The sequence below is a fragment of the Lithobates pipiens genome, unplaced genomic scaffold (assembly GCF_037356315.1).
Source record: "Lithobates pipiens isolate NorthernLeopardFrog02 unplaced genomic scaffold, aLitPip1_a1.2 Scaffold_19, whole genome shotgun sequence".
NCBI classification, from domain to species: Eukaryota; Metazoa; Chordata; class Amphibia; order Anura; family Ranidae; genus Lithobates; species Lithobates pipiens.
In genome coordinates this window covers 478,141,435-478,155,043 of record NW_027507764.1, presented here as the reverse complement: position 1 = coordinate 478,155,043, position 13,609 = coordinate 478,141,435, and the positions used below count along the sequence as shown (strand labels likewise).

The following is a 13,609-nucleotide window of genomic DNA, read 5'->3' as shown; positions in this document are numbered from 1 at the left end:
CAGAAGATGCTTCCTTCTGGAATGACAGCCATGCAGACCAATTTGATGCAGCGTATTGTCTGAACACCGACAGGCTGACCCCCCCACCCCTTCAACCTCTACAGCAATACTGGCAGTACTCATATGTCTATTTTCCATAGGCAACCTCTGGATATGACACTGAGCACGTGCATTCAACTTCTTTGGTCGAAAATGGCGAGGCCTGTTCTGAGTGAAACCTGACCTGTTAAACTGCTGCATGGTCTTTCAAACATTCTCATAGACACACACCTAAACCTTGTGGACAGCCTTCCCAGAAAAGTTGAAGCTGTTATAGCTGTAAAGGGAGGGCCAACACAATATTGAATCCTATGGACTAAGACTGGGATGCCATTAAAGTTAATGTGCATGTAAATGCAGGCGCTCCAATACTTTTGGCAATATAGTGTACTTCCTGTTCTAGAATGGCAGCACTTTTGCTCATAGATGTTGTACAGTAAGCCCCCATTCACACTGAATGTGACTTTGAAATCGTGCTACTTCACTTGTAGTGCGACTTCTAAGCCACTGGTCAGTGCGATTTCAGGGCAGTTATGTGCTTACGCCATCACACCACATGTGACCCCAACACACAGGTGTTTGCTTGTTTTTAATTGTTGTTTTTAACCACTACAATACAGGGCACTTTCACCCCCTTCCTTCCCAGCCCAATTTTCAGCTTTCATCGCTCTCGCGCTTTCAGTGACAATTGCGCGGTCATGCTACACTGTACCCAAATTAAATTGTTATCATTTTGTTCGCACAAATAGAGCTTTATTTTGGTGTTATTTATTCACGACTCCGTTTTTTATTTTTTGCGATATAAGCGCAAAAAAGCGGAAATTTGGAAAAAAAACAATATTTTCTTTTTTCTATTTGAAAAGAAATCCAATAAAATCAAATTTTGTCATAAATTTAAGCCAAAATGTATTCTGCTACATGTTTTTGGTAAAAAAAATTCCGTTAACTGTATAATAATTGGTTTGTGTGATCACGGACATATGTACGCAAATGATCATGTACATATGTGTGCAGGTGATCACGTACATATGTGTGCAGATAATCATTGGGACATATGTGGGGGACATGTTTTTATTATTAGGGACATGCGTTTTTATTATTTGGGGACATGTGTGGTTTGGGGACATATGTGGGGACTGTGTTTGTACTGTGTGGTGTGTTGTGTGTTGACACTAGACTGATGATCAGTGAGTAAAAAGCTGTAAAAAGCAGCCCATACTCACTGATCATCAGCCGGCTGCAGCGTTCTGCTCTCCTCTCCTCAGCGATGACTTCCGTGTGAGGAGAGGAGAGCCGATTGCCTAGCAACCGGCTGTTTGTTTACATCACATGACGGCCGTGATTGGACACGGCCGTCATGTGATCAGGAGGGCCAATCACAGAGCCCTCCTGCCGATCTCAGATGTGCCGTGTCCGGGTGACACGAGCACATAGGGATCGCGCCGCTGCGCGGGCACGCGCGCGCGCGATCCCGCTACTCCTGAATGACGTTCAGGAACGTCCTATCAGGAGTAGACGGCTCCCACCCGGCCGTATATATGCATTGGCCGGGTGGGAAGTGGTTAATGTTGCCGGCTTTTTACATTTGTCTCGTTTTGTACTATGTTAGATTGCGGCTTATACCGCTTGTTTTTTTAACGCATTAAAAGGCCCCTTTTTTAAGCTTTACTTCATGATTGGAGCTTGTTTCTTTCTTTTTTAACATTCGCGGCTCGAAGTCCGAGTGTATGTTTTTCTGATTGCAGGATCCGCTGGTTGGGAGGGTTGCTCACTTACTGCCCCCTGCTGAAGCGATTCTTCGTTCATCATTAGAAGACGTCGGAGGCATTAGAGACTGGAGAACCTGCCGGTTGTGTTATTTTCACACCGCCCCCTTTCGAAGCGATCCCTCGTTTACCATCGGAAGACGTCAGAGGTGCTAGAGGTATCAGAGATCCATCCGTCCCTGTAGAGGGCTTAATCTACTTGCGCTTGTGATTCTGCTCTCAAGGGGGTCCACTCGCTCTGGTAAGGATTCTCACTCACAGAATCTGCTCCTCTCCAAACAAGATATTTTATCCCTTGACTACAGTGAAACCTGACGGGCATTGGAACTAATATCTTATATTGGACTTGGTTGTTTATATTCATTAATTTCTTTTCACTCACTGTGTTTTTTTTATTCACTAATAGATTCATACACATGGACAATTTTTGAATAATCACGTTTGTGGTATTTGATGTTTGCATATTGTGTCACTATGTGTCATCGTTCACGTTTTAGCGCAACATTTTTTTTATTATTATGCGATTTCAGGTGCGACTTGCTTGACATCTGTGTAACTTCATGCACAGATGTCTATGCAAGTTGTACCTGAAATCTTCAAAATAGTGCAGGAACCTTTTTTTCAAATCCGCGTGGCACCGTAAAGACGGAGTTGCACCAATTTGGATGGCTCCATTGCCGACAATAGGGTGCGACTTGTCCTGCAGTATGGAACTGTGAATTTGCATAAGTCGCACCAGTGTGAATGGGGGGGATGGGGGGGGTAAGTGAATATTGTCACATTGTTGATGTGTGTTACGGGCAGGATCCCAAGGTGATAAAGAAGCCAAAAACAAAACTAATATGTCCATCACATCTAGGGCCAGCAATATATTACATTTTTGGTCTTGAGATAAAATATACTTTAATTCCCACCTCTTGAGACTGATCTGACGTGTAAGTGCACAGAGTAAGCATGAAATAGTAGGTAATAGGCTGAACATTTCCATCTTACCAACAGCTCGGTATACTGAAGAATGATCTGTGAACAGACATTTCAGTCTAAACTCTCAAAGTACTTACTTCTTCTTGAGAGCCAAAATATTTCTCCTGTGATGTTTTCAAGTCTGTTTTAAGTTGTAAAATGATTTGATCTCTGTTATTAACCTACAAAAAAGAAAAATATCAAAATGAAACACAGATGGACAATGAGCGAGAGTTAAGACACCGGCATGAATAACTAACTTCATTCAAAACTAACTTGAGCAAGACAAGGCATTGTGCATTCAACCTTTTTGTGTCATTTCTTTCTTATGCTGGTTCCTTTCAACATATGTTTCTTTGGATATTCCGCACAAAGGCCATTACTGAGTTATAGGTCTACCAGCGTGCTTTTATATAAAAGTGCCGCTGGAGCTAAACCAGTCACACTTAACCCCTACATAGAATGGTAAAATAGCTACTTTTAGGGGCCCAATAGGAAAGAAAACCTATCACCTCTGTGTACAGGGCCATAAACCTAAACCTCAAGTTAACTTCTATAAAAAGACATTTATAAACATCTAAAGTCCCGTACTTTGCTAGAAGTTAAAATTGCTTTAACATATAAGGAGCAGTTGAGTACAATCTTTTGAGAAGAATTAAAAAAAAACTAGAGTAAAGGTTATTTTTCTGTATTGCCTATAGAGGTCAGTTTGATTCCGTTAGTAACAGATCTTTTCTTTTTCTATGGGCAAATTCTTAAATATATAATGGGTGTCGCTCTTCCGCACAGCAAGGTAACGTGATCATGTCTGATCATATCCAAATACAGGTGTTCCTGCAAGTAAAGAGCCTTCAGGACTTCTCCAGAGCCTATCTCATCCTCTGGAATTCCCTGCCCCGGTATATCCGATCAGCCCCTAACCTGTCCACCTTTAGGAGATCCCTAAAAACCTCACTTAGTCAGGCAAGCCTGTCCCACACCCACCTCACAATTGTCCTCGAGCCACCCCCCATCAAATCATTACCTGCATCTATTACCTTTTTTTACCGCCACCCCCTCCCTTTAGAATGTAAGCTCTATAAGCAGGGCCCTCCTGTCCCTTCTGTATTGAACTGTACAGTAATTGTGCTGTCCCCTCTGTAAGTTGTAAAGCGATGTGTGAACTGTTGGCACTATATATAAATTGTGAATAATAATAATAATGGGAGCCAGCCCGCATGGGTGCCCCCAGGGAAAGTGGCTTTCCCTGGAGACACCCAAGAAAAAGGGAGGGGGTCTGGATCGCCAGCGGGGGACTCCAGAAGGAGGAGGATAAGGGCTGCTCAGTGCAAAACCATTGCACTGAGCAGGTACGTATACGCATGTTTGTTATTTTTTTTTTTTTAAAGGAAGGTTTACAACCACTTTAAAGGAAGCAGAAAACTGAAATCAACTTCATTAGTCAACTTTTATACAATTTACTTCTAGATTTGTTGGTTTCTCTGAGAAACACAAGGAAGAAATACTTATACGGAGACAGATAGCCATGCCACCTAAGGCAGTAGAGAGTGTAGAGTTTAGTTGTTGCCTCCTCAGTTCTTTATTAAACTGTCCATATTTGGAAACCTATGAACGCCTATGTACGCCTTGCTGGTAGCACAATTTTGGGGACAAATTTGATAACTATGAAACATCACGACTGTTTATCAATACTACATTTAGAATTGACCAGCTTTGCTCTGAACTGGACTGCCCAACCTACAGCCTTTACAGAAATTTTGAGGACCTTGGTTTATTTTTAATAATTTGGGAACACAGCTGAATATGAGAGTACTACTTTATTCGCTCGCACAGTGGTTTCCATTAATGGGACTGAGGACTCTGAAAGAATGGGAAGGGTTTCTGTTATTTCTTGTGTTGTAGTTTTTGTCTTTTTACATCTTGAAGTTGAACTTTTGAAAACCACCTCTGGGCAAGTTTTCTTTCCTACAGATTTACATTATAAATTAGCGCCAACAACTTAACGTCAGTCCACTTCAGGCTAAGCTGAGGCTAAGAAATTAATTTGTGGACCACATTTCTAAAAACTAGTCCTAGTAGACAACCAGCACCCGCCTGCCTAGGTTAACATTAAAAAGGGATCAAAAGCATGAATAATATGACATTGCTGAACCATAAAACATAGGTGACCCTATAGTTCCAACAAGAGCTCATTTTGAGGCATTAAAGCGGGATTCCACCCTAAAGTGGAACCTCCGCTGATCGGATCCCTCCCCCCCTCCGGTGTCACAATTGACATCTTTCAGGGGGGAGTGGGGTGGAGATACCTGTCAAAGACAGGTATTTACACCCACTTCCGGGCATAGACTCCCATGGGAGTCTACGCCATTTCCTGCCCTGCCGCGCTGTCTGCTGGGACACACACGGGTCCCAGTGACAGCGCGGAGATTTCCTATTGCGCGGCGCAACTCGCGCATGCGCAGTAGGGAACCGGGAAGTGAAGCCGATTCGCTTCAATTCCTGATTCCCTCACCTAGAATGGTGGCGGCAGCAGCCGAGGGCCGAGCGATCGATCAGCCTCGGCTGCCGGCATCGCTGGAACCCGGGACAGGTGAGCGTCCATTTATTAAAAGTCAGCAGCTGTAGTATTTATAGCTGCTGGCTTTTAATATTTTTTTTTTTTGGTGGAATCCCTCTTTAAAGAGTATAAATAGCCAAACCTTTTTTTTTTCGGTTTTGGCTACAGTAAGGAAAACCTAGTGTCCCGTTGAGAAGATTTTTCCTTCACTTTGCTGGATGGAACAAGAATTGCAAGACAAACTCTCCTCTCAGACTGCTATCAATAGAACAAGTGGTGCAATTGGAATATTTACCTGCACTTCCTTTTCCTGTAAAAACTAAAAAAAATGTAGGATTTTCAACAGCTTTCTGTTTTAGCGACACTTTTCTACAGGAGAGGTTGAATCTCCCTAGGAAGGACAGAGAAACACTTTATAAGGTTTCCAAACTGTTTGTATATAGGCTTTAGCTATAAAATAGCTAAGGTCTATAATTCATCAGAAAACTGTTCAGTTACTGCATATAAAATATTGTTTTACTCATCTCGCCAACCTCAGGGTACAGCTTTTCAGTATTTCTCAAATAAGTCCAAATCTTCTTAGGCAATGTATCGAAATATCACAGAATATGTATTCTTGCTCCCTTGTTCCCATAACATTTTTTGCTTAGAAATTAATAATTTGTTCTCCTCCAGCCCAACTTATCACAACCTCAGTACCTAAATCTACTCCCACTGCCATTCCAAGTCTATTCTATCTACCCTGTGAAAGAAAGATGTGTATACTTACCTATTATGAGGGTGCTCCAGTCCCATGATCAAGTCCCAGCACAGGCTTCAGTGTAGATGAGGGACATCCAACAGAAGCCTCAAAGTAAGCCTATGGGTGACGTCATTGCCCAGGCAGCCATTGTCGGGGATCGATCTCTCCACCTCATTGAAGCCAACGCTGGGACTCAATTATGTGACTTGATCAAAGCACCTTCAGAATAGATAAGTATACAGATCTTTCTTGTACAGGATAGATAGAATAGGCTTAGAATGAGGATAGGAGTAGATTTAAGTATAGTTAGCGTTTGACTGAAATTCCACTTTAAATTTAGAGCTCCACCCAATTTTTGAAAGACAGGAAAAGGTTTAATTGCTATCAAAATGCCTGTGGAAAAGGACTTTCCTCTCTTCCCATCCAAGTGATGGTGGTCACAAAAACAAGAAGTGAAAAGAAATCTCTCCAACGGGGTCATATGCAGCAATAAAGACACTTTTGTTTTATTGGTGCTGGTAGGGGTTACAGCCTCAGTTGGGTTTTAGTACTGTCACTTCTGAGTAGCAACACATATCAATAAAAATCTGAAAGAGGTTCTAACCAATCCACGCTCTTAAAAACTCCAGGAAAAAGTAAAATTTGAGCTACACCAAGACCCCTTTCACACTGGAGGTGCTACATCGCTAAAAATAGCACCTGCATAGTGCCTGAAAAAAACCTCAGCTGCAAACCCAATGTGAAACCCCAAGTGCTTTCACACGGGGGCGCTGCACTGGCAGGGCATCACAAAAAGTCCTGCCAGCAGCTTCTTTGCAGCGGTGTAGGAGTGGTGAATACACCGTTCCTCCATCGCTCCTACCCATTGAAAACAATGGGGCAGTGCCGCCATACCACCAGCAAAGCACCACTGCAGCAGCGATTTGCGGGTGGATTTAACCCATTTTCGGCCGCTAGCAGGGGGTTAAACCCACCCCGCTATCGGCTGAATAGCAACGCTAAAACGTTGTTAAAGCTGAGCTAAATATAGTGCCGCTTTACCGCTAATGCCCAAGGTAGCTCAGTGTGAAAGGGATCTTAGAGGTAATCACACTGAGCCTGAATGCAGCATGACACAATAGTTAGCAGTGCAGTCCTACAATAGTCTGTGCAAGATGTGTGACTCCAGATATCAGCAAGCTGACACAGGACTATACCACTGTATTAAGTTAAACTCTAGGCAGACACAAATGAATGCAAGTCTGTAATCATTAATATATTATTGAATGCATTTTTTTTTAGATGCAAGCACTAGAAGGAAATAAATTTGACTTTGTATCGGCCTCATGCAGTTCCCCTATACAGCAGGGCTGGGGTGTGAGTGACATAAGCAATACATAGAACCTTTCTATTCAGGAACTGAGAAGGATCATGCTATGCGAGCAGAGAGCAGAGTGACAGTGAGATGAGCTTATCACTGTGTTGCTTCTCCTTTCACTGCCCAGTCACAGGCTGGGGCAGGTCTAAGATGACCCAGGTTTAGAGGAAGGGGATTGAATGATGCTGACCATCAGACTGACAACATCTAAAGCTGAAAAAAAAAAAAAAAAAAATGAACTGCCGGGAAAAACTCTAGATTAAAGTTGAACTTTACAGCAAAGCTGGTTTTGTTATTTCATCTTTCTTTTCATTTTTATTTTACTTTTGGTCCTGATTTTAACCCACAGAGTAGTTGATGTGCACAGCAAGTGAAGGGTGGATCATCAAAGTACCTGAATACGTATTTTTAAATAATAGGATGCGTCCGTGTGCCAGCATTTGAACAAAATACATATCCCAGTACAATGCCTAAACAGCATTTGCCTTCTCCCATTAAGCATATATTATTTTCTTTTTTTTTTTGTATCAAAGGCCAGTCTAGCAACAAACAGACAGGGGAAAAATAGCACAAAAGAAAAATGAGTTACATTACTTTTAAAAGTAATGACGCATACTTGGTTGTCATTTGTGGAGAGCAGGGGTTACAATAAAGCAAATGACATGCCTCGTTATATTTTCTTAACATGTAATTGACAAGAGAAGGCACTCTAGGAAGAAGACAGCAAAATGTATTGTAACACATGCACACACACACCTCTTGTTGTGCAGTTTTATGTCTCTCGGTGACAACTGCCAGTTTTAGCTCCAGCCTCTTCCTTTCTTCACTCATCTTGGAAATGTCCTGGGACTGCTGCATGATTTGCTCTGTCAGCTGAATATTTTCTTCCTTAAATTTATGTAAAAGTTTCTCCCGGTGGAGCAGCTGGATGTAAAACAGATAAATACAAGGTTCATTTCAAAACACTGCTGTCCCATCTTCACATTATGTTCCCCCAATGTAGCGTTTAATGCGCCATAGGAAATGCAGCTAATTGAAGCAAAAGGCTGCTTGTCTTTTGAATATTCACAACAAGCATGCACATAGACTTAAGTAGTTTAGGATACACTGCCCTAACAGCTGTTTGCTTGGGTCAATGCTGCATGCAGCTAGCTTAAAAAACAAAACAAAAAAACTAAAACATTCTCTGTATAGGGACAGTTTTCTTTTGAAATGAATACCATCTCAGACTGCAGCCCACATTTTTGGATTTAGAGCCTTCTACAGTCACATTTCCATATCTGTGATGCAGGTGCATCCCTAAAGTATATCCAAGCACAGTAAAAGTACTGTATTCTGACAGCTGGCACCTGGGGCTGTCAGAATACGCAAACAGTGGCTGTAACCGACTGCCTGAAATCACTGTTCGGGCCAACAGTTCTCCACCAAGCTCTTTTAATTCTCAAATCGAAGGATGTTGTGCAAAGTGGTGCCAACAGGGCCACTCACAGTTCGAATTTCAGTTCGTTCATCAAAAACTGGCAGAAATGTAACCTGTGCTTGGCCATCTTAGGAGTATTAAAGCCTCTATCAAGTTTTTATTGCCATTTGTGTCCCTGCTGGGGAGATGCACACTCTGTATTTATGCTTGTGACTTTTGTCATTGGGGAAAAAAAGTGATAGGAAAATCCAAACTGTTAGCCCTTGTACACACGGTCGGATATTCCAATGGACAATGTCCGATAGGACCGTGTTGTCGGATAATCTGACCGTGTGTGGGCTCCATCGGACTGTTTTCGTCTGAGTTTCTGACGGACCAAGTTTTCCAGCTCGGCTATAAAATTTTCCAACATGATCCAATCGGACTTTGTCCGATTGTGTATAGAGAATTCCGATCGGACAAAGTGCCACTCATGCTCAGATCAAATTCCTGGACCAAAGCTATTGGCTACTAGCCTGAACGTAGTCTCATCGTACCGAAATGACGTCATCACGTTCTGAACGATCGGATTTTCCGCCAACTTTGTCCGACCGTGTGTATGCAACAGTTTCGGACAAAATCCTACGGATTTGGTTGTCAGAATGTCCGACCGTGTGTACAAGGGCTAATGTCGCATACACACAATCAAAATTTTGGTTTTAAAAAGCTCTGATGGTTTTCCCGACAGAAATCCGACGGGATTTCACTCAAGCTGTCTTGCATACACACAATTACACCAAATTCTGACCGCCAAGAACGCGGTAACGTACAACACATAAGACGGGACTAGTAAAAGGAAGTTCAATACCCAGTAGCCAATAGCTTTAATCTCGTAGTTGGATCAGAGCATGCGTGAGTTTTTGCATGTCGGAATTGCATACACACAATCGGAATTTTCGATTTTTCCTTCTGAAAAATTGAGAACATGCTCTCAAATTTTTGCTGGCGGGAATTCGGCCAGCTAAATTCCGATGGCGCATACACACAGTCGCATTTTCCGATGAAAAACACTCATCGGTCTTTTGCTGGGCGAAATTCCGATCGTGTGTACGCGGCCTCCGAAACAAAAAAGGAAGGAAGTGGACACCTGTTCCAGTGACAACTGTCTAAGCAGGGGACTCCCTGATTTCTGCTGACTTCCTGCTGTGTCTCGATGCAGAGAGCTGCCCACTACTGAAGAAGTGTCTTCATTTTGACAAATTTATTGTGCCTGTGGCTGCAGCACTGCTTGAAACGCTGGCTCTCAAGCAAAAAAACAAAACAAAAACCATGGTAGCTCAATCTCAGCAGAATTTAGACTAATTTACAGACAAGTAGACAAAATGTATGGTCATAAGTTAAGGGAAGATTCTTGAATATGGCTGTACCTAGGAGGACACCGTTTGAGACATAGCTCACAAGACAAAAAGCCCAAGATCTCAAAAACCTAGGGCACATCTTCTCCGTGTGTGGCCATTTCTTTTGACCAGGTAAAAGCTGGCAGGTTTAAACCTGGGATTTTTTTACTTTAAAGAGACACGTCACCTTGATCATTAAAAAGACCCCCTTTCCTTAACCCCTGATACTTACCTTGCAGTGCCCCTCTTAACGCTCATACTGCCATTGTAGCAAGTACCAGAACCCTCAGTGTCAACAGCCTATAGGTTTTCATTCTATCACTGACCCTAAATGACTCCTTTTCTCGTTTGTTTGTATTTTTCCTGCATGGGGGTTGGCAAACAGTTTCTGCCTGGTATGTGAGATCATTTAGAGACCTACATTACCCTTTCCTATAAATATGGATATCTTGGAAATGCAAAATCTCACAGTCCGCTAGCCAATCAATATACTATCTAAGGGTAGGAGAGGAGCATGTAGCTCTAGGACTGGCTACAGCAAGAACACCCATGCTTCTGATAAACCGTTGTCATATCTCATTAAACCTTTGTTTATCCACCAACATGCATGTTACAATAAAGTATCTTGGTACTTTTGTATTGTTTGGAAACACAGTATAAACCAATAACTCTTTTTAAAGGAGGTACTAGTTTATTTGACATTTTTTTTTTCTTTATTTTGAACTGACTATAGAACTTAGACCAGAGTTCTTCTTTAAAGCATCAATGTCTCCCTTAACGCATACTTCATTTCTAAGTAGTAAGTCATTTATTGCATATTTCAGCTATATATAAATATTTCAAGCTATAATAAATAATAGATTCCACCTATGTAGGGTCTGAACTACATGTATGTTTTTGCGCTATAAGCCATTGTTAAAACACTCACATACAACCATAATTTAAAAAAATAAATAAATAAATTTCACAGAAGAAAAAAAAAGGTTTTTCTGGTCTGTTCTGCTCCTATTATTATGAACAGAAAAGGAAAAAAAAAATGTGCAGTTTTGGCTGTTTGGAAACAGAAGGGAAAATGGTTTTTATGTTTGGCACACATCATGGAGACATTACAAAAGGTAACAGAAACCATAAACAATCACAACAGGATCCCTAATTATAGATGTATATTTTAGGTACTTGCACTGCCAAGCAGTAAGGAAATAAATAGCAAAGGTTAATACAAAACAGGCAATTAAAATTGATTACCTCATCATAACATGCAGAGTACTGGTTTTGAGCTTTTAATAGTTCCTTCTGTAAGACTTCGCATTTGCTTTCTTTGTCATGTATCTACGGAAAACAAAATATTTTAGAAAACATTTCAATAGAAACAACTGGAACCGTGCCAATGACAACTTTTCCACACCTAATTGCCAAAGGTAGAACAGATATACAGTATTCGAGCACCTAGCCAACCCACTCTCTTTTGTGATAGGACAAATAACATATACAATAACAGTTTCCGGAGGTGAAAGAGACGGCATCATTTTTCGTGTGAGCTTTAAACACGTTCTCTGCTTTGGGTATGAGCGGCACGGCAGCCATCTTGGTAGTGAAACATATAGCACATGTAAAAAAAGAGAGCGGCTCCTTGTTAATGGGGAGCGAGAAGGAATGCGCGGGTGAATGAAGCGTTCGTGAGATTTCAGCATAGCAGCACCTTGCGTGCTACGAAGGGCTTCAATTTTACCCTTTTTCTAAACTCAGAAAAATGTATCACTCCAATTCCGAATATTGAATGTCTTATGGAAAGTGAAAGGTCATTTGTAACTGTCCAAACGATTGATGGCGTTAAGATACCTCCTTGACCTTCACCCTGCACTCATAAAAAACAGTTTCAGATGACAGAACACGGGACAATTTTTTTTCCCTTTCCTCAGAAATGTCTGTTCTTATTCCCTTATTGCTGAGCTGATTTGTTATCTGATATATTTCATAATTGTATGTCAACATTTAATTACTCTGTGTCTTCCCTCATTAAAAAACTAACTGTCATCTAATCCTGCTTAGCAACGCTGACTGTTTACACTAATTCATGCAATTCTGTCTGCTCTATGCCATCGTTCTCCATCACCATCAACAACATAATTGCTTCAGATGCCATTACAAACAGTCAAGGTCACTGGCTTCAAAAATATATATTCCAATTACACATTAGTTAGGAGACTGCAAGGTTGTGACTGCCTTTGTTGACAATGCATGCAATAACTTAAAACAAGTAAACTATGAGCCGCATTGCTTTTAGTTTTACACATTTAAAAACAGATCTTTTATATCATTTTTCATTACATGTATAACATTTTTTTTACAAAAACATTTAGTACAGTGCGCTTTCATAAAATGTAGGTTCTAATAAGAAAGCCAAACAAGCTTCACTTGTTGATTGCCTCTGTCTCTAACTCACTACTCGTTTTATTTCGTTCAACCCAGTGGGTTGACAGCTCAGGTCGGAGCCGCTGTACTAACAATCCAATGCTAGTACAGTGATCTCCTCTGCTGAGCTATTGTGATCTGGCGGGGGTGCCACCACCCTGTCAGAACACTCCGGTCAGTGCTCTCAGCCATTGGCTGAGAGCTCTGATCAGGAGCCGTTTGTCAGACCTTTTACGGTCAGGACCCTTCCACAGGTTGGACTGGTTGCCATACACACAGGCCAAATGTCAGCCAGTTTCTATTGAACCAGCGGACATCGCCTGACATTTGACCTGTGTGTACTAAGGCTGGCCATAAAATTATGCAATTTTCTTTCCATCAACCATAAATTAAAGGAAAGATTGCTCAATCTCTCCCCCCCCCTTAAAACAGCCAGTGTTGATGGGGAAATCCCTCCCACTACTGTATTGTGATAGTAGGTAATTTTTCCGCCATCAGAATACAAAGATCACTGCTGGAAGCTATAGCCACCAACAGTGATCAAATGGGGGGGACAGACAGGCTAGTTACACTGAAGTCAACTTCAGTACATCCAGTCTGCCCATAGATTGATCAAAAATGGTCCAGTTCCTACTGAGTTGACTATAGCCAGCAGACATTGAGAGGGATTGTGCAGTGTGTGCTGTGAATAGACAGGAGTAGCAGGAGATCAAATGCATCGGCCAGTCCCTGCTGAACCGTCTAAGATTCAATCAATCAATCTATGGCTGGCTTAAAGTGGTTGTAAAGCTACTGGAAAAAAAAAAACCTGCACGATAAAAAGGCATAATGTGCTAATATATATATATATATATATATATCAGAAAGAAAGAAAGAAAGAAAGAAAGAAAGAAAGAGATTTTCTCCTTCACGCAAAACCAAAAACTCAAGCAAACATATTTCCTCTACTCGCGCCTGTCAGTGCGAGGAGAGGAAAA

General features: G+C 41.6%; 1 protein-coding gene across 2 annotated transcripts in view; it reads right to left on the bottom strand.

Moving 5' to 3' along the window:
- Window positions 1-13,609, bottom strand: part of LOC143997335 (uncharacterized) — a 585,170-nt gene that overhangs the window by 495,272 nt on the left and 76,289 nt on the right. For both annotated transcript variants that reach the window (XM_077492911.1, XM_077492912.1), the window contains exons 3-5: window positions 11,466-11,549; window positions 8,181-8,348; window positions 2,867-2,950 (exon numbers count right to left, since the gene is read on the bottom strand). In XM_077492911.1, the coding sequence (XP_077349037.1) occupies window positions 2,867-2,950; window positions 8,181-8,348; window positions 11,466-11,549 (336 nt within the window). The remainder of the gene's footprint in view (window positions 1-2,866; window positions 2,951-8,180; window positions 8,349-11,465; window positions 11,550-13,609) is intronic.